Below are 27,752 nucleotides of genomic sequence, written 5' to 3'. Positions count from 1 at the left end.
TCTTTTCCTACAGTGCCATGAGAACTCGGGGTGAAGGGGAGAGGGGTTCCTGCCACCACCACGACGCTAAATTTCGAAACTCCAGTAACGCACGACCCCTCCCCCTCTTCTGAACTGATTGTCACCACAAGGGAGGTTGTCCTTCTCGTGGCAATAAGTACAGAGTTGTTCGTTATCTCTGTGAAAAAAAAAAAAAGTGCATTCGTGCGTTACTTTTTTTTCAGTTCTTTTCGTTTGACTCACACAGATGAAACCTTCGAGTGAAACTTCTGAGTGATACTGTTTCTGAAGCACTAATGAAAAAAAGTTTTCCTCACATTCAGTCGTTCATTTTTTTTTTTTTCCTCCTGTTATTTCTATGAATCTTCTTAAATAATGGCAGGGAAATAAGGAGATAAGACATCACACACACCTGCTCACTGTTTCCAAAGTGTTAAGTGTTAATTGTTAAGTGTGTCTGTCACGCATCGCTGATGATAAGCATCGACTTTTTTTTTTTTTCTTCTCTATATCTCCACTATATTTGCTTAAGTATGTGAACTTGGTTAGTGGGGCAAGTAAATGAGCGGGAAGGAAAAAAGAACAATAAGCAAAGAAAGAGGAGGCAAGCGACCGCTGTGTGAGGAGAAAGCGAAAGTGGGCAGGAGGAGAGAGAGAGAGAGAGAGAGAGAGAGAGAGAGAGAGAGAGAGAGAGAGAGAGAGAGAGAGAGTATCCATTAATGCTCTCTCACAACCACCAAGAACTTTTACAACAAAAGTAACCGTGCTAATTAAAGACACGATATTTGCAGTTATACAAGAAATTTCGAAAAGTCACACGCATGTTAGTTTTTTCCCCTTCTTAAGGAGTTGTGAGGGAAATGTTTACTTTCCCACATGTTGAGAGAGAGAGAGAGAGAGAGAGAGAGAGAGAGAGAGAGAGAGAGAGGTAGCAATGTCGTAATGAGTCAGACTGCGTGTATTTGTTGACAATGGAATAATCTTGCTATGTCGTATGTAATCTTTTCGTTTGACAGGTTGAACCAAACGAAAGTTAATAGAAGTGACAGCAAGTTAAACGAACAAAGAACGAGTGCGTGCGAACGAAAGAACGAAAAAGATACAAAAAAAAAAAAAATAGTAATACAATTTGAAAATAGTAAAATTTAAGTGCCAAGAAAAATAAGTGAATATTCGAAAAAAAAAAATGTATCTGCTACTAGAGAAAATATATGAAAAAAGAAAACAGCAGAAATTTCCCTTCAAAATGTCAAACTAGAACAAGAAAAGAGAAAACGAGCTTAGAAAACGTTACAAAGAAAACGAAGTTAAAAGAAAATAGATATCCAAACAGAAAACGGAGTACGTCGTAAGTAAAAAGAAAACGTTGTGTTACATTACTACTACTACTACTACTACTGCTACTACTAGTACCCACTCGGTCAAACGAACCAAAATGACCGTAACAGCAAGGCACCCTCACGACTACTACTACTACTGCTGCTGCTACTACTGTTACTACAATTGTGCCTCTAGCGGTAGTAGCTGACCTAACCTAACCACACACTGCTACAATATCCAATGAGGTAAGAAAGTGCATGTTGTTTCAGGAGGAGGAGGAGGAGGAGGAGGAGGAGAAGGAGGAGGAGGAGTGTCTTGTCTTCCTGTTTCTCATATTGTCGTACTTAAGAGAACTGTTATTATCTCCCATTCTTCCTTCCTTACTTTCTTTTAGTGTTTGTAGGTTATGTATGCTCTCTCTCTCTCTCTCTCTCTCTCTCTCTCTCTCTCTCTCTCTCTCTCTCTCTCTCTCTCTCTCTCTCTCTCTCTCTCTCTCTCCATTGTTGTCGTTGTGTCTCGTTGGTTTTCCGGGCAAGTGTCGTGGCGTGGAATTAATGGCACGTTTGTCTGTTGTGACGTTGCTTCCTTTTGGAGAGAGAGAGAGAGAGAGAGAGAGAGAGAGAGAGAGAGAGAGAGAGAGAGAGAGAGAGAGAGAGAGAGAGTTAGCTATATGTTTGATAATGAGCAGAAGACTCGTGATTATGTATGCATGAAAATTACATGGTTGTTTATTACGTGTGTGTGTGTGTGTGTGTGTGTGTGTGTGTGTGTGTGTGATTAGATTTATCAGAGAAGTTATCAAGGTTCAGGTAAATGAACACACACACACACACACACAGACACCATACGTTCACATAAACAGATAGACAGACAAACAGACAGGCATACAACCACAGCCAGACAATCACACTTAGTTACACAGAACAACAAAGATAAACAGCTTCAACACACAGGCAGATATACAGACACAGACATGGTAGAACAGACATACAAGGAAACATGTAGGTATTATTTAGCAGTGGGGGAGAAGGGAAGAGCTTGGCGGCAGCAGATAAGCAGCATCAAACATCTATTTAAGCTTAGGAAATTTTTTAAGACTAGCAGAATGAGAGCAACACAACTATGACCTATGGAGAGAGAGAGAGAGAGAGAGAGAGAGAGAGAGAGAGAGTTAATGAGTTGTAATTTACCAGCTTGGCCATTTACATCGTGACAATCTCAGTTTACAAGATGCGTGCGTAAAGCAATTATGGGATAAACATGTACATACATTTTCATTGAGCCTCAGAAGGTGAGATTAGCAGCCATCATATACCTGGCCACCACCTGTCTCGTTAAGCAGTTAAAGAGGTGCATGCATCACGCGCGTGGTGGAGAACAAGGAGGGGAAATTTAAAGCACCACGATTCCTTCTGTAATACTTCACCAGGCCCTCCTTCACCTGGCTCTCCTTTATTAGGCGCTCCTTCAACGGCTCGTGTCCTGAAACGCTTTGTTCTCTCACCAGGACTATTTTCAAAGGCCACAGAGATTGCTAGTTAAGTTCACATCATTTTTTTCTTTCTCATTGGTGTCGTATTTTTAATTTGTTACTAGTTGAATTAATGAAAACGACCTTGAAAACACCCTTGAAAAGCTCCATAACTTCTGCAAATTAGTGGAATTCCACTGGAATTAGTCAAGTCCAGACGCCATGTTGTTTAATTAAGAATAAGGTGCATTAACAAGGTGGTAAAAGAAAGATCTAAATATATGTAGTGTTGCTGTATGTTACGAGTATTCTAGGTTAAGCTTTAGGCATATACGAGTATGCCCTGATAAATGGCCGCTATTTCCATATCAGAGCATATGAACGTGAGGGAAGTTTTAAGAAATCAGTAGCGTGGCAGTTCCTGTACCACGTACCAGTCCCGGATACACTTACCTTCCTAAGTATAGTGCTGTCTCAAGGTTAATCAAATTATCTAATGCAAGTTTAATATCGAAAGATTTGACCTTCATTTAAGTGACTGATCGAGTATTTAAAAACTTGTAGTGCCTGTCGTGCAATTTATGCTTATGAAAATATGACCTATATTATAATAGTTTACAGATCCTTACCTTAACTATTACTACCGTATCTTTACACAACCAGTCCTCCATTGCATTGCCTTAGAGCCATATGACCCCTGATTTATGCCGCTTTTCCATCACGTTCATTCACTCTGTCACATTAAGGTCTTCTACATTCGCTGCAAAGAGAGTGAGTATCGGTGGTTTGCTCTGTGGTTACACAGTGATGTTTACAGTTCGACTTTTTGCAGCGACTGTAGGTATACTTAGGTAAAGTAAAAAGTGCCATATTGTAATTAGTAGTCAGAGGTGGAGACATGGGATTACACTGTGTAAGTGATGAACCTGATGTAGAGAGAAGACAAGGCAAGGTGGTGGTGTACATATCGTATGCGAAAAGTCATATGCGGAAAAACCATGGAAAAAACTTGCAGGTGGGAAATGATGAAGTGTCTGCAACAAAAAAGAAAAGCTGTACTATTAACAAGTCGTAAGTCAGTGTCCGTGACTCCACCAACCACTATCACCACATATGCCTCTTTCTCCTCCTCCTCTTGTCACGCTGTTACCTGATAGCCAGAGTGCGTGAGTGTGTGTGCGTGTATGTGTGTGCGTGCGCCACGCCCCTCTCTCCTAACTCCCACCACATGGATGTTCTCGAAAATCCGTGACGACAAAACTGGGGATTTTGTTATGTAATCGAGTCACGAGCCACTTTGCCAAATCAAGGAAGATACAATTTTTTTTTTTTTTTTTTCAAAGGCCAGGATATGAAACAAACTCATTCTCTAACTACTGTTAAGTCTACGAGGAAGATTCAACCTTGTGAGTGTGTTAATGGCTACAGTATTTTCATTTCCTCGCTAGTCAAAATGTACGAGGAAGATTCAGTAAGAGTGATAGAAACTACATTTTTTTTTTTTCAGTCTCTAATTTGTCTAAATCTATGAGGAAGATTCAGCTTTATGAGAAAGTGTGTTGTAGGCTAGTTTTTTTTTTTGTCATTATTTTGTTTGACGGCATACACAACTGCTCGTGTCCCTAGAGAGCTACAGACATACAGACTGGGCGACGTAGTACAGTCGTGGGCAGAAGAGTAGCCTGGATGTACTCTGGATGTATTCAGTAATTTGTACAGTCGTGGGCAGAAGAGTAGCCTGGATGTACTCTGGATGTATTCAGTAATTTTCCTCAATGTGAAATTTCCTGATGTGCTGAGAATCATATCAGATTACTCTAAGGCTAAGTAGACTGTCAGCAGATGTGCCCTTAAGAGCAAAACGGTGGAAGTGGTTGAGGGTAACAGCTAAACAATGGAAGTGGTTGAGGGTAAGAGCTAAAACAATGGAAGTGGTTGAGAGTAACAGCAAAACAATTGAAGTAGTTGAGGGTAACAGCAAAACAATGGAAGTGGTTGAGAGTAACAGCAAAACAATGGAAGTGGTTGAGGATAACAGCAAAACAATGGAAGTGGTTGAGAGTAACAGCAAAACAATTGAAGTGGTTGAGGATAACAGCAAAACAATTGAAGTGGTTGAGGATAACAGTAAAACAATTGAAGTGGTTGAGAGTAACAGCAAAACAATTGAAGTGGTTGAGAGTAACAGCAAAACAATTGAAGTGGTTGAGGATAACAGCAAAACAATGGGAGTGGTTGAGGGTAACAGCAAAACAATGGGAGTGGTTGAGGGTAACAGCAAAACAATGGGAGTGGTTGAGGGTAACAGCAAAACAATGGAAGTAGTAGACGCGACCACTGTTATACGTGGCGTTAGGAAATACATGTGTAGCTGGCAGATTATGACGTAGCGGTGATGATACTGTGGAAGGGACACCGGATAGCTCCAGCCTAGAGTAGCTCGTAAATTCCAGTGTTGCAGATTTAGAGGACTTTACTGGATATGAATTTCAACCAGGCAGAAAAAAAAAAAAAAAAATCCGGAATTTCCAAGAATAACTATTAATACATTTTTGAAGCCCAGTCTATCGGGAAGTATTTGCTTGTTTATCAGGTCTGTATTCTAAAACGCTCTGCTCTCTCACCACGACTATTTTCAAAGGCTATAGAGATGATCAGCCGGATCCTCAAGAGTGTTTCTCCTGTTAATAATGTAGAAACCTTGCTAATCTGTCACTAGAACCGTAAGAACATAAAAGAACAGAATCACTTCAATTGGAGCCTATTGAAAGTAGTGAAGGTACAGCGTAAATTGTTTCAGAATATGATCCATAACCTAGCCGGGGTTTTTGCAATCAGTCTATGGAATTTGTAAATGTATAGTTGGCATCACTGCTCGTTGCCCAGAGAGTCTTGCCTTGGCGGGGGTATTGAGTGATGGATTTATTTTTATTCGTGGCGCCGCAACATCTTGGTCTTGGCGGGAGTAAGTGGGGCTCATCTCCGACACTAAATGAAACCGTAACATTTCAGATCTATTTCGAAGCTTCACAACCTCATTTCACGTCTCGCTTCATTACTTTATTCTTATTATCTTCCCCCTCATTGTAAGCTGTATTAGAGTGAAGCTTTTGTTGCGGATATTACCAAGATATTATTATTATTACCAGCTTTGTTGCATATGATGATACCAGTCCACACCCCGCGCATATCACGTGACTAACATCCACACGCTCACACTGGTGGGTTCGGTACGTTATTGAACACTGGCATCACGCAATTGACGTAACTTGGAAGCACCCTAATTGGCAGACAGTGAGCGATTCACACCAACGAATTTCACGATGTGTGTGTGTGTGTGTGTGTGTATGTGTGTGTATGTGTGTGTGTGTGTGTGTTCTAATACTGTAAAGCTGAGTCTATCAAAAATTATTTCAATCATAGCGAGATGGTGATGGTGATGTAGCATAAGAGATGTAGCATTAAACAGTATTGTACAACACCTACAACATAAAAGAAGTACTAAAACAGTATTGCATAACACCTAAGAGACGTAACATAAAAAAAAATACACCAAATAAAAAAAAAAAAAACTAAACGAGACGTAGCATGAAGTAATATTATAAAACCTTTTTGTTACCTTCGGCTAGTAAAAAAATAAATAAATAAATGATTAAATAAAAAATAAACAATAAAAGTAAATAAGTAATAAAAAACCCTATAGCATACAGTAACACACCAAACATAAAACACCAACGTAAACCCTCACATTTAAATCACGCTGCACTAACTTCAGCATTACCTAACGCTATAACAGAGGCGGCCAGTGAGTGGAGCGTGAACCCGTGAGCTAATTGCTAGTAATGCTTCGAAGCTTCATGAGGCCTGAGTCCCGAGTCTCTCCGGCCTCGCTTGCACCAGTGTTGTATGTAGTAAAATATGGTGAGTGGAGTAGGAACGCACTTACCACTGCCTTTGTGCCCGGACTGTTGACTGGCTGCCTGGTGACTGAATGCCTATGTAGTCCTGCCATGGTGAGATGATGATGCTTTAGTTGCTTTTAGTCTGCCTGTTTTATCTGCAGCCTATTTATCTATTTATTTATTAATTTATTGTTAGTGTGAAGCTGATTTTGTCTAATATGTATTTTCCTCAAGGTCCTGTCCCTTATCTTCTCTAGTCAGACTTTCTCTCCACTCCTCTTCTCTCCTCTCCTCCTGTCCATATTCAGATCAATTCTCCAGTTCACACAATGCAAGCCTCTATTTATCATATGCCCATAAAGTTAAAATTCATTCCCTTCTGTATTTTCCTTGACACCGCTGCAAATTTGGTGGTTTCTCTCTAATGAAGCAATTCCGCACTCTGTGTCTGAGTCACCTGTCATCTTCTGTTCCATCTTATTCACCAACCTCGTCTCTCTTGCATCATAAGCCATTCATTCAGACATGACATATATATATATATATATATATATATATATATTATATATATATATATATATATATATATATATATATTATATATTATATATATATATATATATATATATATACGTATTCATAAATGTGTATGTTTGCGTGTATTGTACTTGCATATTATATTATGCTACATAGTAAGCTCATATTTGGTTACATATAGTACATACATACGTGTAGAATTTTATGTATGTATAGGGTGTGTGTGTGTGTGTGTGTGTAAATTAACGTACACGCTTGAATGACTCCCCAACAAATGACTACAACTGTTCGTCTCTCTCTCTCTCTCTCTCTCTCTCTCTCTCTCTCTCTCTCTCTCTCTCTCTCTCTCTCTCCTCTCTCTCTCTCTCTCTCTCTCTCGCAAGTCACGCAGTCGTTCTCTCGTTCGCTCATTTTCGCCCTCAGTCAAGAGTTGAGAGAGAGAGAGAGAGAGAGAGAGAGGAGAGAGAGAGAGAGAGAGAGAGAGAGAGAGAGAGAGAGAGTCCTTGGGTGGAGGATTGTTTATTCTCAAATGTCTTTTTACAATAATTCTCTCTCTCTCTCTCTCTCTCTCTCTCTCTCTCTCTCTCTCTCTCTCTCTCTCTCTCTCTCTCTCTCTCTCTCTCTCTCTCTCTCTCTCTCTCTCTCTCTCTCTCTCTCTCGTTCACCGAATTTCCTCCCTCCTCTCCCTTCTTCATTCTCCATCCTTCGTTCCCTTCTCTCCCTCCCCTCCTGTCTGCTTCTCCCATCTCTCCCTCCCTCCCTCCCCCCATCCCTCCCTCTCCCCGCTACCTCCCTCGTCTCAGCACGCACATTCTTCAACTTTCACACGGCAAAGTTATCTTTCTTTCATTGCTTATTCTTCTTTTCTTCACTGTTGTATTGTTTTTTTTTTTTTACTTTTAAAACTTAAGACTAAAGTTGTGATTTGCTATTATATTTTCTTATTCCTAGTATCTTAATGATTTATTTGTTTGTCATATTCATTTATTTATTTATTTTTGTATGTGCAAATGCTTTGGTTTTAGAGTTTGTTTAATTTATTTTTTTAATTCGACTTTGATTTCAATGTGTATTCCTTGATTTTCTTTCTCGCATTGTGTTTTTATTTTTTGATGTGGAAAATATATAGTTGATTTGCGAATCGGCAGCTGCTGCTGCTGCTGCTTTTTTTTTTTTTTTTTTTGTACTTGCAGTGGGCATGGTAAAGAGAGGCATTATAATGTATACCTGATGGCTGCACGCTGATATTATGATAAGAAACGATCATAGTGAGGTCATTTTGCTGTCGGTCGTTATTGCTGCTCTGCTTCTCTTCAAGAAATCACAAGTCATAAATCACTTTATTAATTAAGGGTTATATTACATTATTTCTTTCACTTTTGCTTATTTATTTATTTATTTATTTTTAATATATATAACTCTTCTGTAGGCATACGGGAAAGATTATCATCATTCTTTATTAAACATATCCTTTTTTTTCACCTTATTTTTGTTTTTCTTCGTTAACTACGAGAGGGTTCACAGTATTTAAGTCAGTGTTTAGGTTAAAACGTTTAGCTTCATAGATCACCCTTCCATGGCCATAAAGAATTATCACTATCTTTATTCTAGATTTTTTACTCTATTTTGCCTTTTTTTTCTTCATTAAGATAATAGAATCAGAATAATTAGATAATGTCTCACTTTTACAACTAAGGTAGACATACAGAATAATTGCTTCTTTCATTACATGTTCTTGAATTTATTTTCACTGTCGTGCATTACGACGATAGACTCACAATAGTTAGATCATTTTAATGTTTACGCTCATCAAGGGAAATAACAATACCACGACTGCTTTCACTGTGCTTATAATGCAAGTTGGGTTACCGGAGAGACACGTGCTACTGTGCTGAGTTATGTTTGTGTGAGTGACTTGGGCCTCACAAAGACGTTAATTACTCTCGTCGTGTTTGTATAAGCAACATTTGTCTTAGGAGAGGAGAGTTAATGGTGACTATAGCCATGACCTTACAAAAAATTAATGATAAATAAAGCATATTTGATTTTCATGTGTATTGTTATTATTATTATTATTATTATTATTATTATTATTATTATTATTATTATTATTATTATTATTATTATTATTATTACTATTATTATCGTTATTTTTTTCTTTTACCTTTTCTTTTTTTCTTTCTTCTTCTTCTTCTTCTTCTTCTTCTTCTTCTTTGTACTTCTTCTTCTGCTGCTGTTGCTCTTGTTGGTGCTACTGCTACTGGTGCTACTACTATTACTACATGACAACAGCAGCCTATTATTGTTATTACTGTTGTTGCTACTACTACTACTATTACTACTACTACTACTACTACTACTACTAGTAGACAGTAGGTTAAGTTCTTTGACGTGACTTTAATTAGGAAGGAAGATAAACAGTAAATATGTAATGGTGTGAGTGTTTACGTACACAAATATGCAGACATATGTGAGGTATAGAAAGTAGGACGCTGTTTATCTGTTGTTTACCTGAGATTGATTGAGTGACACGTGCTACAACACGGGGGTCATATAGCGCCGTGTTTATCGAAGAAGGAAAGATTCTTGTTGATTTAACCGTAAAAAAAAAAGAAAAAAAGAAAAAGAAAGGAAGGAACCTGCTAAATTGTTCTTGTCCGTGATTTAAACGGTGAAAAGAAAATAAAGAAAAGAAAAATATATTAGGAAAGGGATAATGAGAGGAAGAAACTACTAAATTATTCTTGTCCGTGATTTAAATGCTGAAAAGAACAGAAAAAAAAATAAAACGAAAGGATTAGGAAAGGATAATGAAAGAAAGGAACCTGCTAATTTGTCTTCGTCCGTTATTTAAATGCTGAAAAGGAAAGAAAAAAATGAAAGGAAAAGATTAAGAAAGGAATGATGATTCAAGCCCAGTGACGTTGACAAATGCATGCCTATAAGGATACGCAGAAACATAAGAGAACACAAAGGAGCACAAGTAAGCCTTCTTCTTCTTCTTCTTCTTCTTCTTCTTCTTCTTCATCTTCATCTTCATCTTCATCTTCATCTTCATCTTCTTCTTCTTCTTCTTCTTCTGCGTGAGGAAGGGGTTATGGCCAAGGGCAAGAAAACTGATAAAAAAAAAAAAATCAAGAAAGGTGCCAATCCCTAAAGAAAACCGTTCAAAACCACGTTCAAAACCACGTTTCAAATTAGTGTGAACTGTCTTTGAAAAAAAACTCTCACCCTCCCCGCCGCTCTCTTTCACAAAGTCAGTCACAGGCAAGAGGAAATAACAAAATACCATTCTGTATATTACTGTAATTTCTTTCCCTTGTATCCCTTCCCCTCTCCCCCCCCTGCCATTCTGTTGTGTTTCTTTCCCAATTCAAAAATAACTTGAAATATCGGACGAAATATAAGGGACAGGAATGCGAAGCGCTTAACAGCAATAGGTACAGTCAGTCAGGTGTTTACTCTCCCAAGTGACGAGGGCCTTCATGAACTGAGGCTGTGGATATGAACCTTAGCCCTTACCAGGTTGTTTGTGGTGAGCTATCTAATCGTAGGTGAGAGACGTAGGGTAGTACTAAAGAAGGCCCCTCCCCATCTACCGTTAGTATTATCATGTTTACCTGTGTTACCTTAGGAGATGGACAGGTGTTGGTCTGATTGGTTGTTGTTGTTGTTGTTGTTGTTGTTGTTGGGGTTTGTTGTTGTTGTGGATAATGCTACTACTACTACTGCTACTATTACAAATAACTACAACAACAATAATAATAATAATAATAATAATAATAATAATAATAATAATAATAATAATAACGTCTTAAATAGAAAAGGAATAAATTTGGTATTTGCGCTCTTAAGATTCTCCCTCTCTCTCTCTCTCTCTCTCTCTCTCTCTCTCTCTCTCTCTCTCTCTCTCTCTCTCTCTCTCTCTCTCTCTCTCTCTCTCTCTCTCTCGTGACCTTTCTTTAACATAATTTTATCTCGCCGTCATGCTAATTCAATCTGCATTCTTTCTCCTTTCCTCTTTTTTTTTCTGTTCTCACATGGTCTACCTTTCTTCGCCTTATATACTCTCTCTCTCTCTCTCTCTCTCTCTCTCTCTCTCTCTCTCTCTCTCTCTCTCTCTCTCTCTCTCTCTCTCTCTCTCTCTCTCTCTCTCTCTCTCTCGTGTTACATGCTTGAAAATGAAAGTGAAAGGGCGGAAAGGAGGGAAATACACACAAACACACACACACACACACACACACACACACACACACACACACACACACACACACACACACACACACACACACACACACACACACACACACACACACACACAGAGAGAGAGAGAGAGAGAGAGAGAGAGAGAGAGAGAGAGAGAGAGAGAGAGAGAGAGAGAGAGAGAGAGAGAGAGAGAGAGAGGGGGGTGAGGAGGGAGGGAGGGAGGTAGGGAGGAACACTCGTTGACTTGCTGACTGACAGACAGACAGTGTGATGTCATTTCAGGAACGAACAAAAAGTAAATATTATTAAACTTTTATTATTCTGTGTGACGACGATAGTATATCTTTTCCTTCTTCTTCTTCTTCTTTCCTTCTTCTTCTTCTTCTTCTTCTTCTTCTTCTTCTTCTTCTTCTTCTTCTTCTTCTTTCCTTCTTCTTCTTCTTCTTCTTCTTTCCTTCTCTCTCTCTCTCTCTCTCTCTCTCTCTCTCTCTCTCTCTCTCTCTCTCTCTCTCTCTCTCTCTCTCTCTCTCTCTCTCTCTCTCTCTCTCTCTCTCTCTCTCTCTCTCTCTCTCTCTCTCTCTCTCTCTCTCTCTCTCTCTCTCTCTCTCTCTCTCTCTCTCTCTCCTAGCAAAGCACAGGAGGTACTAGTTTCCTCTTCATAAAGAACAAGTAGCTGCTCCTCCTCCTCCGCCGCCTCCTCCTCCCTGACAAGGTGTACCAGAACCTTTACTCTGTACCACCTACCTGTTCCTCCTCCTCCTCCTCCTCCTCCTCCTCCTCCTCCTCCTTTTAGTCCTTCATTACTAGTATCATCTTCCTTTTCTTCCTTCCTTCCTTCCTTCCTTCCGTCACCTTTTCTCCTTCCTCGCTTCCTCTTATCTTTTTTTTATTTTTACTTTATTTCTCTTCATCTTCCATCTCTATTTATTACCCTTCTTTTCTCCTCCTCTCCTCCATCCTTCCCTCTTCATGGAGTACCTTCTTCCTCCCTCCTTACATACCATCCTCTCCTTCCCTTCCCCCTTCCCTCCCTCCCTCCCTCTCCCTCCCTTGCCCCCTTCCTCACTCCCTCTCTCCCTCCCTCCCTCCTCCCAAGGATAACAACTTTCCCTTCCTTCTGAGAGCCAACATCTCTCTCTCTCTCTCTCTCTCTCTCTCTCTCTCTCTCTCTCTCTCTCTCTCTCTCTCTCTCTCTCTCTCTCTCTCTCTCTCTCTCTCTCTCTCTCTGTGTGTGTGTGTGTGTGTGTGTGTGTGTGTGTGTGTGTGTGTGTGTGTGTGTGTGTGTGTGTGTGTGTGTGTGTGTTTTGTCTGCTCGTCTGTCTAACACACACACACACACACACACACACACACACACACACACACACACACACACACACACACACACACACACACACACACACACACACACACACACACACACACACACACACACACACACACACACACACACACACACACACACACACACACACACACACACACACACACACACACACACACACATACACAGACACTGACAGCCGTGGGAAGAAAAACTGGATATACCATTTCTAATTGGACATAGAGAGAGAGAGAGAGAGAGAGAGAGAGAGAGAGAGAGAGAGAGAGAGAGAGAGAGAGAGAGAGAGAGAGAATGGAAAAGTCGTTCTCTCTCATTTTCATACATTTATTCTTTTCCTACTTTTTTTTTCCATCGGTAATTTTCCTGACCTCCATTTATTTATTTATTTATTTATTTATTTACTTATTTATTTATTCCCTTATCTGCATATGCATTTACTTATAGATACCTTGATATACTTCACTTTATTCATAATATTGGACTCGGTTTAAAACAATACGAAACAATGTAGACGCTGAGCAATAGAAACTGAAAAAAAATGAAAGTGAAAGGAAAAGTAGGAGGAATAGGAGGAAGAAGAGGGAGAGGGAGGATAGAAGGAAGAGAAGAGAGTGAAAGCTTGGTGGTACGGGAATCCCTGGGCTATGTATAATGCCCTGAGGGGAGAGAGAGAGAGAGAGAGAGAGAGAGAGAGAGAGAGAGAGAGAGAGAGAGAGAGAGAGAGAGAGAGAGAGAACAACACATGCATTCAGTAACACGTACTCGTATATATAGATTACAGAAAAAAAAATAATGAATACAGAATGGAAACAAGAAGGAATGCACAAATTTAGCTCCTTGAAGTGAACAGATCAACAGATGCAGGAAAAGAATGAAGTGAATGATATTGCTTTGTTTTCCTTTCATTTTTTTCACATTTTTGCATTATTTTGCTTCCTCTCTTTCCTCGTCCTCTTCCTACTCCTCTTCTTCCTCCTCCTCCTCCTCCTCCTCCTCCTCGTCCATTAGCATAATTATAACCATTATTGTTATCTCTCTCTCTCTCTCTCTCTCTCTCTCTCTCTCTCTCTCTCTCTCTCTCTCTCTCTCTCTCTCTCTCTCTCTCTCTCTCTCTCTCTCTCTCTCTCTCTCTCTCTCTCTCTCTCTCTCTCTCTCTCTCTTTTCCGGAATGAAAATGGATGGTGACGATTTTTTATTCTTTTTTTTATGGAATGAAAAGGGATGATGAGGAAAATTATGAAGTTATTTTCTCTTCCTTTTACTGCTGCCGCTGCTGCCACCGCCATTCTATCATTGTCACTATTGTTTTTTTTTTGTTTTTTTTTTTTGGCACTCATAGAAAAGTCGTGAAAATTGATTCGTACTCACAGTTGAGAGAGAGAGAGAGAGAGAGAGAGAGAGAGAGAGAGAGAGAGAGAGAGAGAGAGAGAGAGAGAGAGAGAGTAGCTAATTTCCGACATGGGGTTTTAATAGCTGGTTGGAAGGAAAAACAAGGAAGTTAGCTCTCTCTCTCTCTCTCTCTCTCTCTCTCTCTCTCTCTCTCTCTCTCTCTCTCTCTCTCTCGTCGTGGAACAATTAATTGCAAGGTGTTTTGAATTATCACTCGACTCGTTATGAAAATTGAACTGATGAAATCCACAAATAAGTAAATATATAACAAAATTAAATACAGATAGATTTATAGATACGTCGGTGAACTTACAGACAGACAGACAGACAGACAGATAGATCCAGATACTATAACCTAAAATATAAATAAAATCAGGCAGTTTAGATCAAGATAATATAAGCCAGAATATAAACAATCAGACAATTTTCTCTAGGTTTCTTTCTCCCAGTTACGAAAGAACGTTCTGAAATATGCGTAAGACGTGGTTAGGAAGCGTGGAGTACAAATAGAGCTCTAGTTTGCGGTCGTGTTCCGCTGTTGTTCCGTGTGATTTCAACAACACGTAGATAGTAATCCTGACTTGATATATTGACATTACCAGTGATGATAATGGAATAATGTATAGGAAAAGTAATTAATTGAGTAATGGTAATGCTGTGGTTTTAGTAGTAGTAGTAGTAGTAGTACTAGTAGTAGTAGTGGTGGTGGTGTTAGTAGCAGCAGCTCTAATACTTAATGTGATTTTAACCCAGTGCAAGGTCTGATCTAGGAGTTAGACAAATTAAAGGAAGTTTTGAGAATATATTATGAATACGTGAAATTCTTATTGTTTTTTGTTTCTTATTGTTTTCTTCGTGTCATCATCATCACCGTAAAAAGTTGATTGAGATCTGTTTCTGTGTTTTTTGCTTGCTTCCCTCTCTCTCTCTCTCTCTCTCTCTCTCTCTCTCTCTCTCTCTCTCTCTCTCTCTCTCTCTCTCTCTCTCTCTCTCTCTCTCTCTCTCTCTCTCTCTCTCTCTCTCTCTCTCTTATTTTTTATTTAAACATAAGTACATTATCACCCGAAGGCGCACTGCCGTGTGCAACCTATTTTAGGGGTGTGACTCAACACACAAATATAAATATAAAGATATATACATATATATATATACATACTTTATGGCCTTATGCTAATATTGTTAGCAGGGGCGTTGGGAACGAGCCCCTCCAGTGGTGTGCTGCTAACTTCACGTCCTGGGTATCCATCCCCCTGATATGAGGGACGGAGGACGCGAAGACGTTCCACAGTCTGGAGACTCGCCCCCAAAAGGTGCGCTGGTGTTGGCTGGAGCGGGAACGCGGCACTTCCACTGAGTCACCACTGGATAACACCGTTCTCGTGTCCCGCGAGGTGACTCTTGGGGGCAGACGTAGTCCTGCCAGATGTAGCACACACTGCATCTGTGCCTTGTGGAACACCACAAGGGCCGCCACGTCCCTGCGGTGTTCTAGCGTGTCGACGGTAGAACACCGCAGGGACGTGGCTCTCTCTCTCTCTCTCTCTCTCTCTCTCTCTCTCTCTCTCTCTCTCTCTCTCTCTCTCTCTCTCTCTCTCTCTCTCTCTCTCTCTCTCTCTCTCTCTCTCTCTCTCTCTCTCTCTCTCTCTCTCTCTCTCATCTAAATCAGCGAGGAGCATACAAAACAACAACAGCAAGAGGAGGTTTGCGCGGCGAGTAATTAATCTGCTTTTTTCTCATTAATGTCGGAAATCATTTCGCTCACCCTAATCACTGACTTTTCGCCTCATTATTTACCTGTTTAGTTGATTAGCGTTTTGACGGGCGGCGCTTGTGTGTGTGTGTGTGTGTGTGTGTGTGTGTGTGTGTGTGTGTGTGTGTGTGTGTGTGTGTGTGTGTGTGTGTGTGTGTGTGTGCGCGCGCGCTTCACTGCTGGCGTGTCTTCAGCTTGTGTTGGTTGGTCTGCATAATCAGTAAATGGATGCTTGACTTGGAAAAATGAGTTTATTAATGAATTAGATATAATTAGCTGAGTAATGGTTATCTTTCGTTGCTTATCTTAATTTTCTTTCAAGATTCCAGCATGTGATCTTTGTTATTTGATATCTTGATTTTGATTTTTGAGATTCGACAGATTCCGGGAAGGTTTGAATTATACTTGACTTAAAATTACCATGCAGTCATTCTCTTCGCACTGTTTTTATGTCAAAGCACATGTTCTTGTCTTCTTATGAAAGTAAAAGGGACCAGGTCGTTTGGCACTGAGGCGGAAGATACTCAGGCCGTAAGGGCCTCCAGTCAGGTGACCCTCAGGCTACATTGGCCTGAGACCATAAAGGACTCAGCATGTTTGGGCCACAGGTCACTTGTACTGAGTGACCAAAATGTCTCTAGACTCAGCCGTCTTGACTCAGCTTAGGGAAGGAAGCACGTGAATCCACACACACCCAAAAAGAGTTCATCCACCATTCACCCGTTCACTCAGAGCGTTCAGGAAGTCGTCGCCACAGGTGACGACCCACGTGGCGTAGATCACATAGGCCAGGGCCGCCACAACACAAAGGAAGGGGTGTGCCCCCGCCCCGTGCTGCCCCTCGCTGCCCCACCACGGCGGCGGCGGATGTCAGGCAGGGTCACCTCAGGCAGCCCCGCCTCTGCCCCACCATAGTGGCGAGGGGAGGGCAGGGTCACCTCAGGCAGCCCCGCCTCTGCCCCATCACAGCGGCGGGGGGCGGCACTGCATATTGGGAAGGCAGGCAGGTTCAAGTCTTGAGTAAGAAGGCTGGTGTTCTCCTCCTTGGCCTGCTGAGGATGCCGGGTCACAGCAGCAGTAGCAGTACCAGTGCTGGCCTGCTCCCACCAGTGAGGACCCTCGGGAAGCCGTGGCCTCTTCACTACAGGCCGGATGCTCTTCACAATGCACAGGGCGTGGGGGCTGAGGAGGTCGTCCTCGCTGGTCCACGCCCCGGGGCCTCGCCACCAGTTAGAAGAGAGGAGTTGATAAGACGAAAAGCTTTTGATTCCACCCTGTCTAAAATAGCAGTATGAGTGGAATCCCCCCAACTATACCCCCCCAAACTCCATACATGGACTGATAAGACCCCTGTACAGAGTTAGCAGCAGGGGGTAGGGTGAGAAAAACTTGCGACGACGACTCAGAACACCTAACTTCATAGCTGTTTTAGCTAAAGATGAGATGTGGAGTTTCCAGTTTAGATTATACGTAAAGAACAGACCGAGGACGTTCAGTGTAAAAGAGGATGATAGTTGAGTGTCACTGAAGAAGAGGGGATAGTTGTCTGGAAGGTTGTGTCTAGTTGATAGATGGAGGAATTGAGCTTTTTGAGGCATGGAACAATACTACTCGTAAGTTTGTTCTGCCCCCAATCAGAAATTTTAGAGAGATAAGAAGTCAGGCGTTCTTTGGCTTGCGTAAACTGTTTACTTGTTGAAGGGTTGGACGTCTACGAAAAGACGCGGAAAAGTGCGGAGTGGTATCATCAGCGTCGGAGTGGATAGGATAAGAAGTTTGGTTTAGAAGATCATTGATGATAATAGGAAGAGAGTGGGTGACAGGACAGAACCCTGAGGAACACCACTGTTAATAGAGGAGAGGTAGTGCTCTACAGAATGGAAATTTTATATAAGGTCGCGAATGTTGCAGAAATTAATGAAGAAAAACTTGGGGATGTCAAGACACTTAGGGTGGATACCAGAAGAACAGTCCGGTATTTGGACATTTTTGGTCCCTTCCCATGGCGGGGACTCCGAGGCTGGTGTAGGAGTCGCCATATTTAATTTAGAATTTTGAGTGAAGGGTGTGTGTATAATTAGGTGCATGTAGGTTTGTGTGAAGGAAGATATTTGTCTTTAGAGAGCAGGCTGTTACTGCTCCCTTGTGTTGTAAGACACAAAGGGAAACATTCAGTGAGGTCACAGTTGCGTTATTGATGAGTTCACAGCACCCTTTAATCCAGTGTTTGAGACCTCACTGGGAGTAATTATCGTTTCAGCTGGTGTCTGCTGCCTCCTGTGTGTGCTATAATAAAATTAATATTTTTAAAATTTTTTTATGAACACATTTGTGTTGGTACTCGTAAGGTCAAGCAGCGCGGGAGGGCGTGAAATAGATTTGAGGTGAGGCGCAGGGATAAATTCGGTGCAGCCTCGCTCAGGCCTCCTGACGCCTCCCCTCGCTACATTCTCCGCCAGGCAGTGACATTCAGTAAACACACACTTGAAAGACAAAATTCACAAATCTTTATATGGCTTTGTTAGTAATGTGTTCATCAATTTACCAAGCTCATGCTTGTTTCCGGCAATCATATTTTTAACCAACTGAGTTTTTCTTGCCAAGATCACCGCGGAAGGCGTGAAGTGGTCTAAGGACGCGCACATTTTTGACACGGCCTTGAAATTATAAAACTGTTGTGTGTTTGTATATACAAAAGTCAACACACACACACAAAAAAAAAAATCGTCTCTCTCTCTCTCTCTCTCTCTCTCTCTCTCTCTCTCTCTCTCTCTCTCTCTCTCTCTCTCTCTCTCTCTCTCTCTCTCTCTCTCTCTCTCTCTCTCTCTCTCTCTCTCTCTCTCTCTCTCTCTCTCTCTCAATGATAATAATAATAATGAGGAGGAGGAGGAGGAGCAGATAAAGAAGAAAACTGTATTACCTAAAGGAAAAGAAAGTAGAGAAATCAAGATTTTTTTTTTATCGCTTATAATTGTACTTATTTATAACCAGCCACTGCCTACTGCCCCCTCCCTTCCTGCATCATTTTGTTCAGTCACTTTTAGATTTACCTTTTTTTGTTTCATTTCTACCCTTCTGATTATTTATTTATTTATTTTATGTTCATTTATTCTTTCATTTCCACTTATTTCCCGCTGTTTTATTCTGTCCACACCTCTCCTCCTCCACCGTTTTTATATGAACTGCAATAAAGGAGTAGGAAAAACGATCTAAAATTAAAATTACCATATCTCTTTACATATTTATTGTTTGCTTCGAGAGAGAGAGAGAGAGAGAGAGAGAGAGAGAGAGAGAGAGAGAGAGAGAGAGAGAGAGAGAGAGCTTTACTTTCCTTCCCTTCCTTCAAGTTTGCATGCAGCCCCAGTAAGCAAGTCTCCCCGCCAACACTTATGTCAAAGAAAACGATGAGAGAAAGTAGGAGCACATTATTGAGAGGCAGTGATAGTAAGATAGCAAAGATAAAAAAAAAATCATATTCTGAAACACTAATACGCCGCACCTCCACCACATTCAAGAGGCTCTGTGCTTTAAGTTATACGGGTTATTAAGGATATTTTTAAGCTTATGGTGACAGATGAACAAGATTTATTCATTATTAACAGGAGAAACACTCTTGAAAATCCGGCTAATTATCTGCATGGTCTTGGAAAATGGTCGTGGTGAAAGAGCAGAGTGTTTTTTAATGCGGGCCAAGTGGTTGATAATAGCTGAAGGGGAACTGAAGGAAAGTATAGATGCATTATGATCCTCTTGAGCCTGCTATGTGTAATTCAGTGGGTGTTTTCCCAAGGGTGACACAAGGAGAAGGGAAGTGTTGGGAAGAGCTGTAGCCAAGGGGATGGAGGTGTGTGTGCCAGTGGGTGTCCTGCAGCAGATCGTTTGTTCTTGTTAGGTTGTTTGAGTTCACTATAACACATTACACCAGCTTTTTATTGCGTATTTATTTATTCTTTTTTTCATCTTTTTTCTTCAGTTTTTCTTTTCCTTTCGTATTTTTCTTTATTTACTTAGTACGTATTTGATTATTTATCTATCTGTTTATTTGTCTTTTCACGAGGCTGGCCAAGGGCATAAAAATGAGAGAGAGAGAGAAAGAAAAAGAAAACCTGCTCAATATGTCACTCCCAGAAAGACAATAATAGGAGATAAAAAAAGAAAAACTTAGCAAATAAAGTTTCAGGCGTGTTGATGCTCTAAAACACCTCATGTCGGAAGAAGGAAGAAAACCGAAAACGAAAACAGATAGAGAGTTCCAGAGTTTGCTTAAGGAAGACGAGAAAATTATACTGTTCCAGAAAAAAAAAAAAAACTGTGTAAAGGAAAATATCCTTGTAATATACGGTTGTTGCTTAGGTAGGATATAATTTCTTTTTTGTGGTAAGTGTGTGTGTGTGTGTGTGTGTGTGTGTGTGTGTGTGTGTGTGTGTGTGTGTGTGTGTGTGTGTGTGTGTGTGTGTGTGTGTGTGTGTGTGTGTGTGTGTAGGTGGAGGTGCAGTGTGTTGACAGTTTAGCAGTTAAAGTAATATTGTTGCAACTTGGTGTTAATTTGCACATAACGGTTCGTGTGAGAGAACTTAAGGACACAGATGGATGCCCAAAGAAAGTGAAGCTAGTAGCCAATGATGCAAGTAAATCTAAAACTTTGGTTACAGAAAGATACTCGAATGAAGTTCAGCTCAGGAACGCATATAGAGTTTGCTCTCGGTATCTAAATAAAATGAGGAAGACAATGTACAAAAAATGATAGGAAAACAACTGGAGAGGGGAACTACAAGGCAGACCTAACCTACAGAATGTTTATTGGAGCACAGAAAGAGAAAATACTAGACGAGAAGTACAAGCCAAACCAAGAAAAGGTAAATGCGTATGTAAATAGTGTACACGAATAACAAAAGAACTATATGAAAGTCTGCCACAACCAAAGTAAAGCGTAAACAAGGGTATAGATGTATTACACAAAACCATAAAAGAGAATTACGTAAAAGAAAAAAAGAAGGAAGAATAGTCCTCTCCAACCAAATACAGGGAAGATAGCAATGAAAGTCTGTGTGGAAGACAAACTTTCACTTCCCTGCGGAACTCCGGATGAGTGAAGACACAATAGGGGTGAATCAATGTATGGACACCCTTAAGAGGCGACACACCATCAGGGTGACACGGCCAGGGGTAGGGCGAGACGCGAAGCAGGGGACCTTACATGGAAGAAATGGAGAATCAGATGCGACACAGACACGGGCATAGTCTCTGGGCAGTGGATGTGTAGCCGCGGCAGTGCTCTTTGCTTTGCTCTCTCATCAGAATTTTATTTATCTATTTATTTATTTATTTATTTATTTTTATTTATTTTATTTTATTTATTTATTTATTTTTTTTTTTTTTTGCTCATCAGAATATTTTTCTACTTTTGCTCTCATGACAATTTTTTTTACTTTGCTCTATCATCACTTTTTTTTTTACTTTTCTCTCTCATCAGCACTTTTTTTTTATACTTTGCTCATTCCATTTTTTTTTCTCGTCGGGGCATTTTTTTTTTACTTTGCTCCATAATCACGACTTTTTTTTTTCTTTTCACTTTGCTTTCGTTTCTGGACAATTTTCAAAAGCCTCAGATATTGTTAGTCTGATTCTCGTGAACATTCTTTGCCTACTGATGGTCTAGTCATCGTTAAAGTGTCACTAGAGGCATGGAAACATCCTTGACAACTTAGTAGCTTCCAGTAATGCCTGTTAAAAGTAGTCAAGATTAAGACCTTTGAATGGTTGGAAATACGGTCCTTCACCTTCTCACTGCCATTTCACTTATCTTTCATAAATTGCCAGCCTCCCAGGGACATCTTTCCTTGTTCTACAGCCACCTCCAAACATTGTATGGCATAGAAATTTCTAAATATATATTTCTTTTTTACCCACCTTCTTTCTTGTAGGTGCTTATAAAGGTTTCATACATTGCTTTTAGTGATGCGAATTATTGCTTATTGCAGTGAAAGGGTTAATCTAATCTTGTTACACTATCATCAATCATGGAAACTTCCTTGATAAACTTTGTAAATTTTAATAAAGCCCCCCTCCAAAAAAAAGTAATCGAGTCAAGGTCTTGAAACGTTTGGAAACACAGCTCCTAATGTGATCTCCTTAAACTACCAAATTAAACTACCACTAGAATCATGAACACATCCTTGCAATTGCATCTTTGTAACTTCCAGCAATGCCTGTTAAAACTAGTCAAGATTTAGGCCTTGAAGCGTTTGGAAATACATTTTTTCATCATTAGTTGATAATGACACGGCGGAACTTGTTACTTCATTGGAACAACCTTAGACGATTTCGTTACGCAAGAAATTATAATAATAAATAAATGAATATATAATATAAAATAGTCTACAGGCATTGAAAGGATTTAATTGCTCGACCACTTCTTCTGTTGATGATATCAATCGTAAACACACTCTATCCTTGCATCAGACAATTGTATTAAACATGAGGGGAAGAGAGAGAGCAGTCATAGGTTAATCAGCTTCAAAATGTGATAGTAAAGCATTCGTATAATTTGTAAGGCCGTATTCTGTAAAAATATTGGGATATCATAAGGATTAGTTTCAAAGACCACAGAGATAATAAGTTGGGTTTCCATGGGTGTTTTTCCTGTTGATGATCCGGGACCCTTCGTAAACTGTCACCGAGGTCATGCAAACACCACTGAGAACTCTAATAACGTCCACTAAGGCGTGTTAAAAGTGATGGAAACAAGATGCTAAGATGTGTGAGGATTCAGTGCTAAGTGCTAATCTTTCTTTTCTAAGCACCCGTTCTGTATGATGTCGGTGTTTCTGATAGCTCTCCACCAGGGCCGGCCGTATACACACACACACACACACACACACACACACACACACACACAGGCTGGTATTTGAGTGGCTGATGTGGATTATAGAAGGATCTTTGAGAACAGAACTAATAATAGGGAACGATTTATTTATTTATTCATTTATTATTATTATTATTATTATTATTATTATTATTATTATTATTAATATTAGTATTATTAATTTATTTATATATTCATTTATTTATTTATTTTTATATTAGACGTGTTGTAAAAAGTGTTGTGTTATTGTTAGTTCATGATGTTTCCTCTTCTTCCCACTTTTTCATTTATTTGTTTGTTTATTTATTTTACTTTTTTTTTTTATTTATAACGATGTGTTTGTATTTCTCTCTCTCTCTCTCTCTCTCTCTCTCTCTCTCTCTCTCTCTCTCTCTCTCTCTCTCTCTCTCTCTCTCTCTCTCTCTCTCTCTCTCTCTCAGCTCAGTTGATGGCATTGCAAACCTGAATAACAGTGAAGAATAGGAGGAGGAGGAGGAGGAAGAGGAGGAAGACTAGCCTACACTTTACAGCACCCGACTTTCACCCTCGTTCTCCTCCTCCTCCTCCCCCTCCTCCTCCTCCTCCTCCCATTTGTACTCTTGAAACCTGTTTGTTGCACCAGCGCGCGCGCACGCACACACACACACACACACACACACACACACACACACACACACACACACACACACACACACACACACACACACACACACACACACACACACACACACACACACACACACACACACACTCCTCACACTCACTCTCTCTCTCTCTCTCTCTCTCTCTCTCTCTCTCTCTCTCTCTCTCTCTCTCTCTCTCTCTCTCTCTCTCTCTCTCTCTCTCTCTCTCTCTCTCTCTCTCAAACACACGCACACACACACACACACACACACACACACACACACACACACACACACACACACACACACACACACACACACACACATACGAGAGAGAGAGAGAGAGAGAGAGAGAGAGAGAGAGAGAGAGAGAGAGAGAGAGAGAGAGAGAGAGAGAGAGAGAGAGAGAGAGTTTTTATAAGTGCAATGTTTTTTTTCGAAAGTTCTGTTCAAAATTATGCAGTTCAGTATGTGTAAACATTTATCATTATTATTATTATTATTATTATTATTTCTTTGAACTAAGAAGTTTATCAATAGTGGTGGTGGTTGTAGTAGTAGTAGTAGTAGTTGTTGTTGTTGTAGCAGTAGCAGTAGTAATGGTGGCAGTGATAACTGCTGTAGTCGTTGTGCTGCTGTCGTTTTGTTGTTCTTGTTCTTGTTGTAATAGCAGTAAGGAGGAATTATTGTATTTTTAATGAAGGAGTACCAGTAGATGATATTTCTTTATAACAGGTCTTAGAAATTCACTAATAGTTGTAGTAATATTTATTATCGTCGTTGTTGTTGTTGCTAGTTATTCTTGTTGTTGTTGTTGTAGTCGTTGGTTTTGTTGGTGTTGGCGTTGCTGCTGTTGTCGCCGTCGGCGTTGTAAAATCAGTACTAGAAGCAGGAGTGACAGCCACAGCCTTCACCTCCTCTTGCTCAGGTCACGAAAACCAGTGAAGGAGAGAGAGAGAGAGAGAGAGAGAGAGAGAGAGAGAGAGAGAGAGAGAGAGAGAGAGAGAGAGAGAGAGAGAGAGAGAGAGAGAGAGAGAGAGTCCTTAGAGCTGAGGGGAAGGTAGGCAAGTTAGAAGGAAGGGGAAGGTAGTCAGGTTATTAGAAGGAAGGAAAGGAGAGGGAGGAGTAGAGGGACATGGTGGGAGAGGGAGAGAGGAGGAAAGGGAGGGGAGGGTAGGTCACGAGAGGCTATGACCCTCGGAAGACACCCGGATTGAGGGCCTGGGAACCACTCACTCTCCCTCTCACTCACTCCCTCTCCCCCTCTCTCCCCAGCCAGTAATGTTAAAGAAGGTAAAAGTAGCTACAGTACACAGGTTCTGTCCAAGGGTGGGAGACAGGTGAGGGAGGAAGGGGAGGCAGGGGAGGGAGGTGAGGGAGGAAGGGAGGAGGGAATATTAAAGATAGTTTTTTATGGCCACTTGGAGAGAGAGAGAGAGAGAGAGAGAGAGAGAGAGAGAGAGAGAGAGAGAGAGAGAGAGAGAGAGAGAGAGAGAGAGAGAGAGAGAACAAACTGATACAAACATTGACGGATATATTGACAACAGGCATCAGGCAGACAACAGACAGACAGAGGCAGACAGAAAACGGAGAAAAATGAGAGAGAGGGATGAAAGAGAAGAAATGAAGAAAAAAGTAAGAAGAGAAATAGGAAGTGTGGAGTAATGAAAGGGAGAGTGAAGGTCGTGAAAGAAGGGAGGAGGGAGGAGGGGGAGGAAGAAACGAGTGGATGACGAAGAGGAAGAGAGGAAAGGCAGAGTACTGGGGTCATTTTCAGAGAATTTAAGCAACAAGGAACATTTAAATCCATTCACTGACGGTCAGAAATGTTAAATAGTACCAACTTTTATAATCACCTACACTTTATTTATTTATTTATTTAGTATCTTTACCGCAGTCTTAACCCTTTTACCGCTATGGTCGCCCTCGTAACATTTAGAGCAGTGGAAGAAACGATGTGCATGGATACAGGAGAGAGAGAGAGAGAGAGAGAGAGAGAGAGAGAGAGAGAGAGAGAGAGAGAGAGAGAGAGAGAGAGAGAGAGAGAGAGAGAGAGAGAGAGAGAGAGAGAGAGACGTTAATATTGCTTGTTTCTCAATGACCAAACTTCTTTAAAAGACTGCACCACGCAAAAGTAAGTGTTTAAAATGCTGCATATCACTGAGGGAAAAAAAAAATTGTGCAGCAGTGAAAAAGTTAAAAGAACAATCTGAAAAAAAAAATGAAAAGGTTAAAAACAAATTTGAGAAAAAGAAAAATTAATCTATTCTGTTACGTATTTGTGAGCGTCTTGCAAACATTTCTTACGGTGCTGCGAATGTTGGGCATAGACAGGCATAACGATGAAAGGGTTAACTAAATTACTAAGCTGTTTAATTTCACTTCGCCTCACAACTAACTACTTACTAAGCTGTCTAATTGCCAAACTGTCTAACTTCACTTCATCTCTACAGCATATTATTAGTCCATAAGTTAAAACACTCCAACTCCTTTTTCTATCAGTGAAATTATTAAAGTGTTTCAGTATTAAGAAAAATATCTACTCTATACTGGATTTCTAAAAGGTCTAACAGTAAAGTTCTATATTATTACTTTTTTTCCATTTAAGTCATTTTACATTTGCGTGTTAATTGGAAGTAGAACGGAACTCATTATGTCTGTAAGGATTAAAGCATTTCTGTATTATCAAATTACTGTGCACTCTAGATTTTCAACAGGTCTAACAGTAAAGTTCTGTATTATTGCCGTTTTCCTTTCCATATTACAGTTTCATATTATTAGTAAATATATATAGCTCAGAGTACTAGACACGTGATTATTTTGTTCACTCTATAGCGTGTGATGAACAGCCTCTACTGTATGTTGAAGAAGGGTGTCTAATATCGTCACCCTCATAAACAAATAACCCAAGTAATTTTTCGGTGATTTCTGGATTTTTGCTTAAATGAAGATGTGATTTAAGCAAAAATTAGAAACTGATGAGAAATGACTTAGGCCATTTGTTTATGAGAGTGACGGTATGCTTCTTGATACAGGGAATACAACAAGGGTGACGTAATCAACATTCTCCAAATCAGTAATCAGGATAGAACAGGAAAAAAACGCGTTCAAGCCTGAAAAAAAAAAAGTTAGATTTAAAAAAGAGATAGGAAGGAATTGGTTTTCAAATTGAGCGGCGGAAGAATGGAAGGGACTCAGTAATCAGATTGTTAGTGCCGAGTCATAAGGGAGTTCTAGTAGATTAAACAAAGTCATGGATGGAGATGATAGGTGGAAATAGGTAGGTATATTTCAAACAGGGATTGCCACGTATAGGTCCGGTGACTTCTTGCAGCTTCCCGTATGTTCATATGTTCTTGGTAATGTCAGTGTATAGCGTGGTTAGGTTAGGTTAGCTTCAGTGTGAGCGAGAGGAGAAGAGAAAACGGAAAGACAATAGGCGTGAGAAAGAGTAAGAGGCATGAAAGAACATTTAAAGGAACGAATGTAGAGAGGAAGGAAATTGGAGAATAGATGAAGAAAGTGAAGGAAAGAGGAAGAGTGTAGAGAATACCAAAAGGAATGGGTTAGAATATGAAAGATAAGGAAAGGAAGGAAAAAAATGAAAAGGAAAGAAGAGGAGAGGAAGAAAATGAAGTGAGAATGGAAAAAAAACATGAAGAGGGAAGAAGGGAGGAGCAAACGAACGAGAATAAGAGAGGAAGGATATGAAGGGAAGGAAAGATAAGAGAAAGAAAATGAACGTGAGCATGGGAGATACGAAGGAAGTGAGGAAAGGAGAAGACGAAGAAGAAGGGAGGAGGAAAGGAAAAAAAGGAAGAGAAGAGAAGACAGGGAAGAAGAGAAAAGCAAAAGTGAAAATGATGAAATGAATGAGAAAAAGATAAAGGAGGAAGAAAGGGGCGAGCTTAAGACAGGGTGATAAAGGAAAGGAAGGGAGAGAGAGAGAGAGAGAGAGAGAGAGAGAGAGAGAGAGAGAGAGAGAGAGAGAGGGTGATAAAGGAAAGGAAGGGAGAGAGACAGAGAGAGAGAGAGAGAGAGAGAGAGAGAGAGAGAGAGACTCAGACAATTAATTGCAGAAAATATCCTTCTTTTTGTGGTAAGGTAACAATTCTTTTCCCAAGGTCTCTCTCTCTCTCTCTCTCTCTCTCTCTCTCTCTCTCTCTCTCTCTCTCTCTCTCTCTCTCTCTCTCTCTCTCGCCTCATGTTATCTGTCTCACATTATCGTGTTAATGTGAGAACTAAAGAAGGAGGAAGAGGAGGAAAAGGAGGAGGAAGAGGAGGAGGGGTAAAGGAGGACAATGAGAAGGTGAAAAAAGAGGAGGAACAGAATGAAGAGGAGGA

General features: G+C 40.4%; 1 protein-coding gene across 4 annotated transcripts in view; it reads left to right on the top strand.

Annotated features, from left to right (window-relative positions):
* LOC135109128 (uncharacterized) overlaps positions 1-27,752 on the top strand; it is a 45,531-nt gene that overhangs the window by 315 nt on the left and 17,464 nt on the right. For 2 of the 4 annotated variants that reach the window (XR_010272585.1, XM_064020216.1), the window contains exon 2: positions 1,017-1,565. Coding sequence is in view for 1 of the 4 variants with exons in the window: in XM_064020216.1 (XP_063876286.1) it covers positions 1,561-1,565 (5 nt within the window). In the remaining 3 variants the exon portion in view is untranslated. Of the gene's footprint in view, positions 1-1,016; positions 1,566-6,701; positions 6,805-15,365; positions 15,481-27,752 lie in introns of those variants that run through there. The other 2 variants (XM_064020217.1, XM_064020218.1) reach the window with 2 other exon arrangements.

The sequence above is a fragment of the Scylla paramamosain genome, chromosome 18, assembly GCF_035594125.1.
Source record: "Scylla paramamosain isolate STU-SP2022 chromosome 18, ASM3559412v1, whole genome shotgun sequence".
NCBI lineage: Eukaryota > Metazoa > Arthropoda > Malacostraca > Decapoda > Portunidae > Scylla > Scylla paramamosain.
The sequence above is the reverse complement of the archived record's forward strand: the minus strand, read 5'-3'. Positions and strand labels throughout refer to the sequence as shown.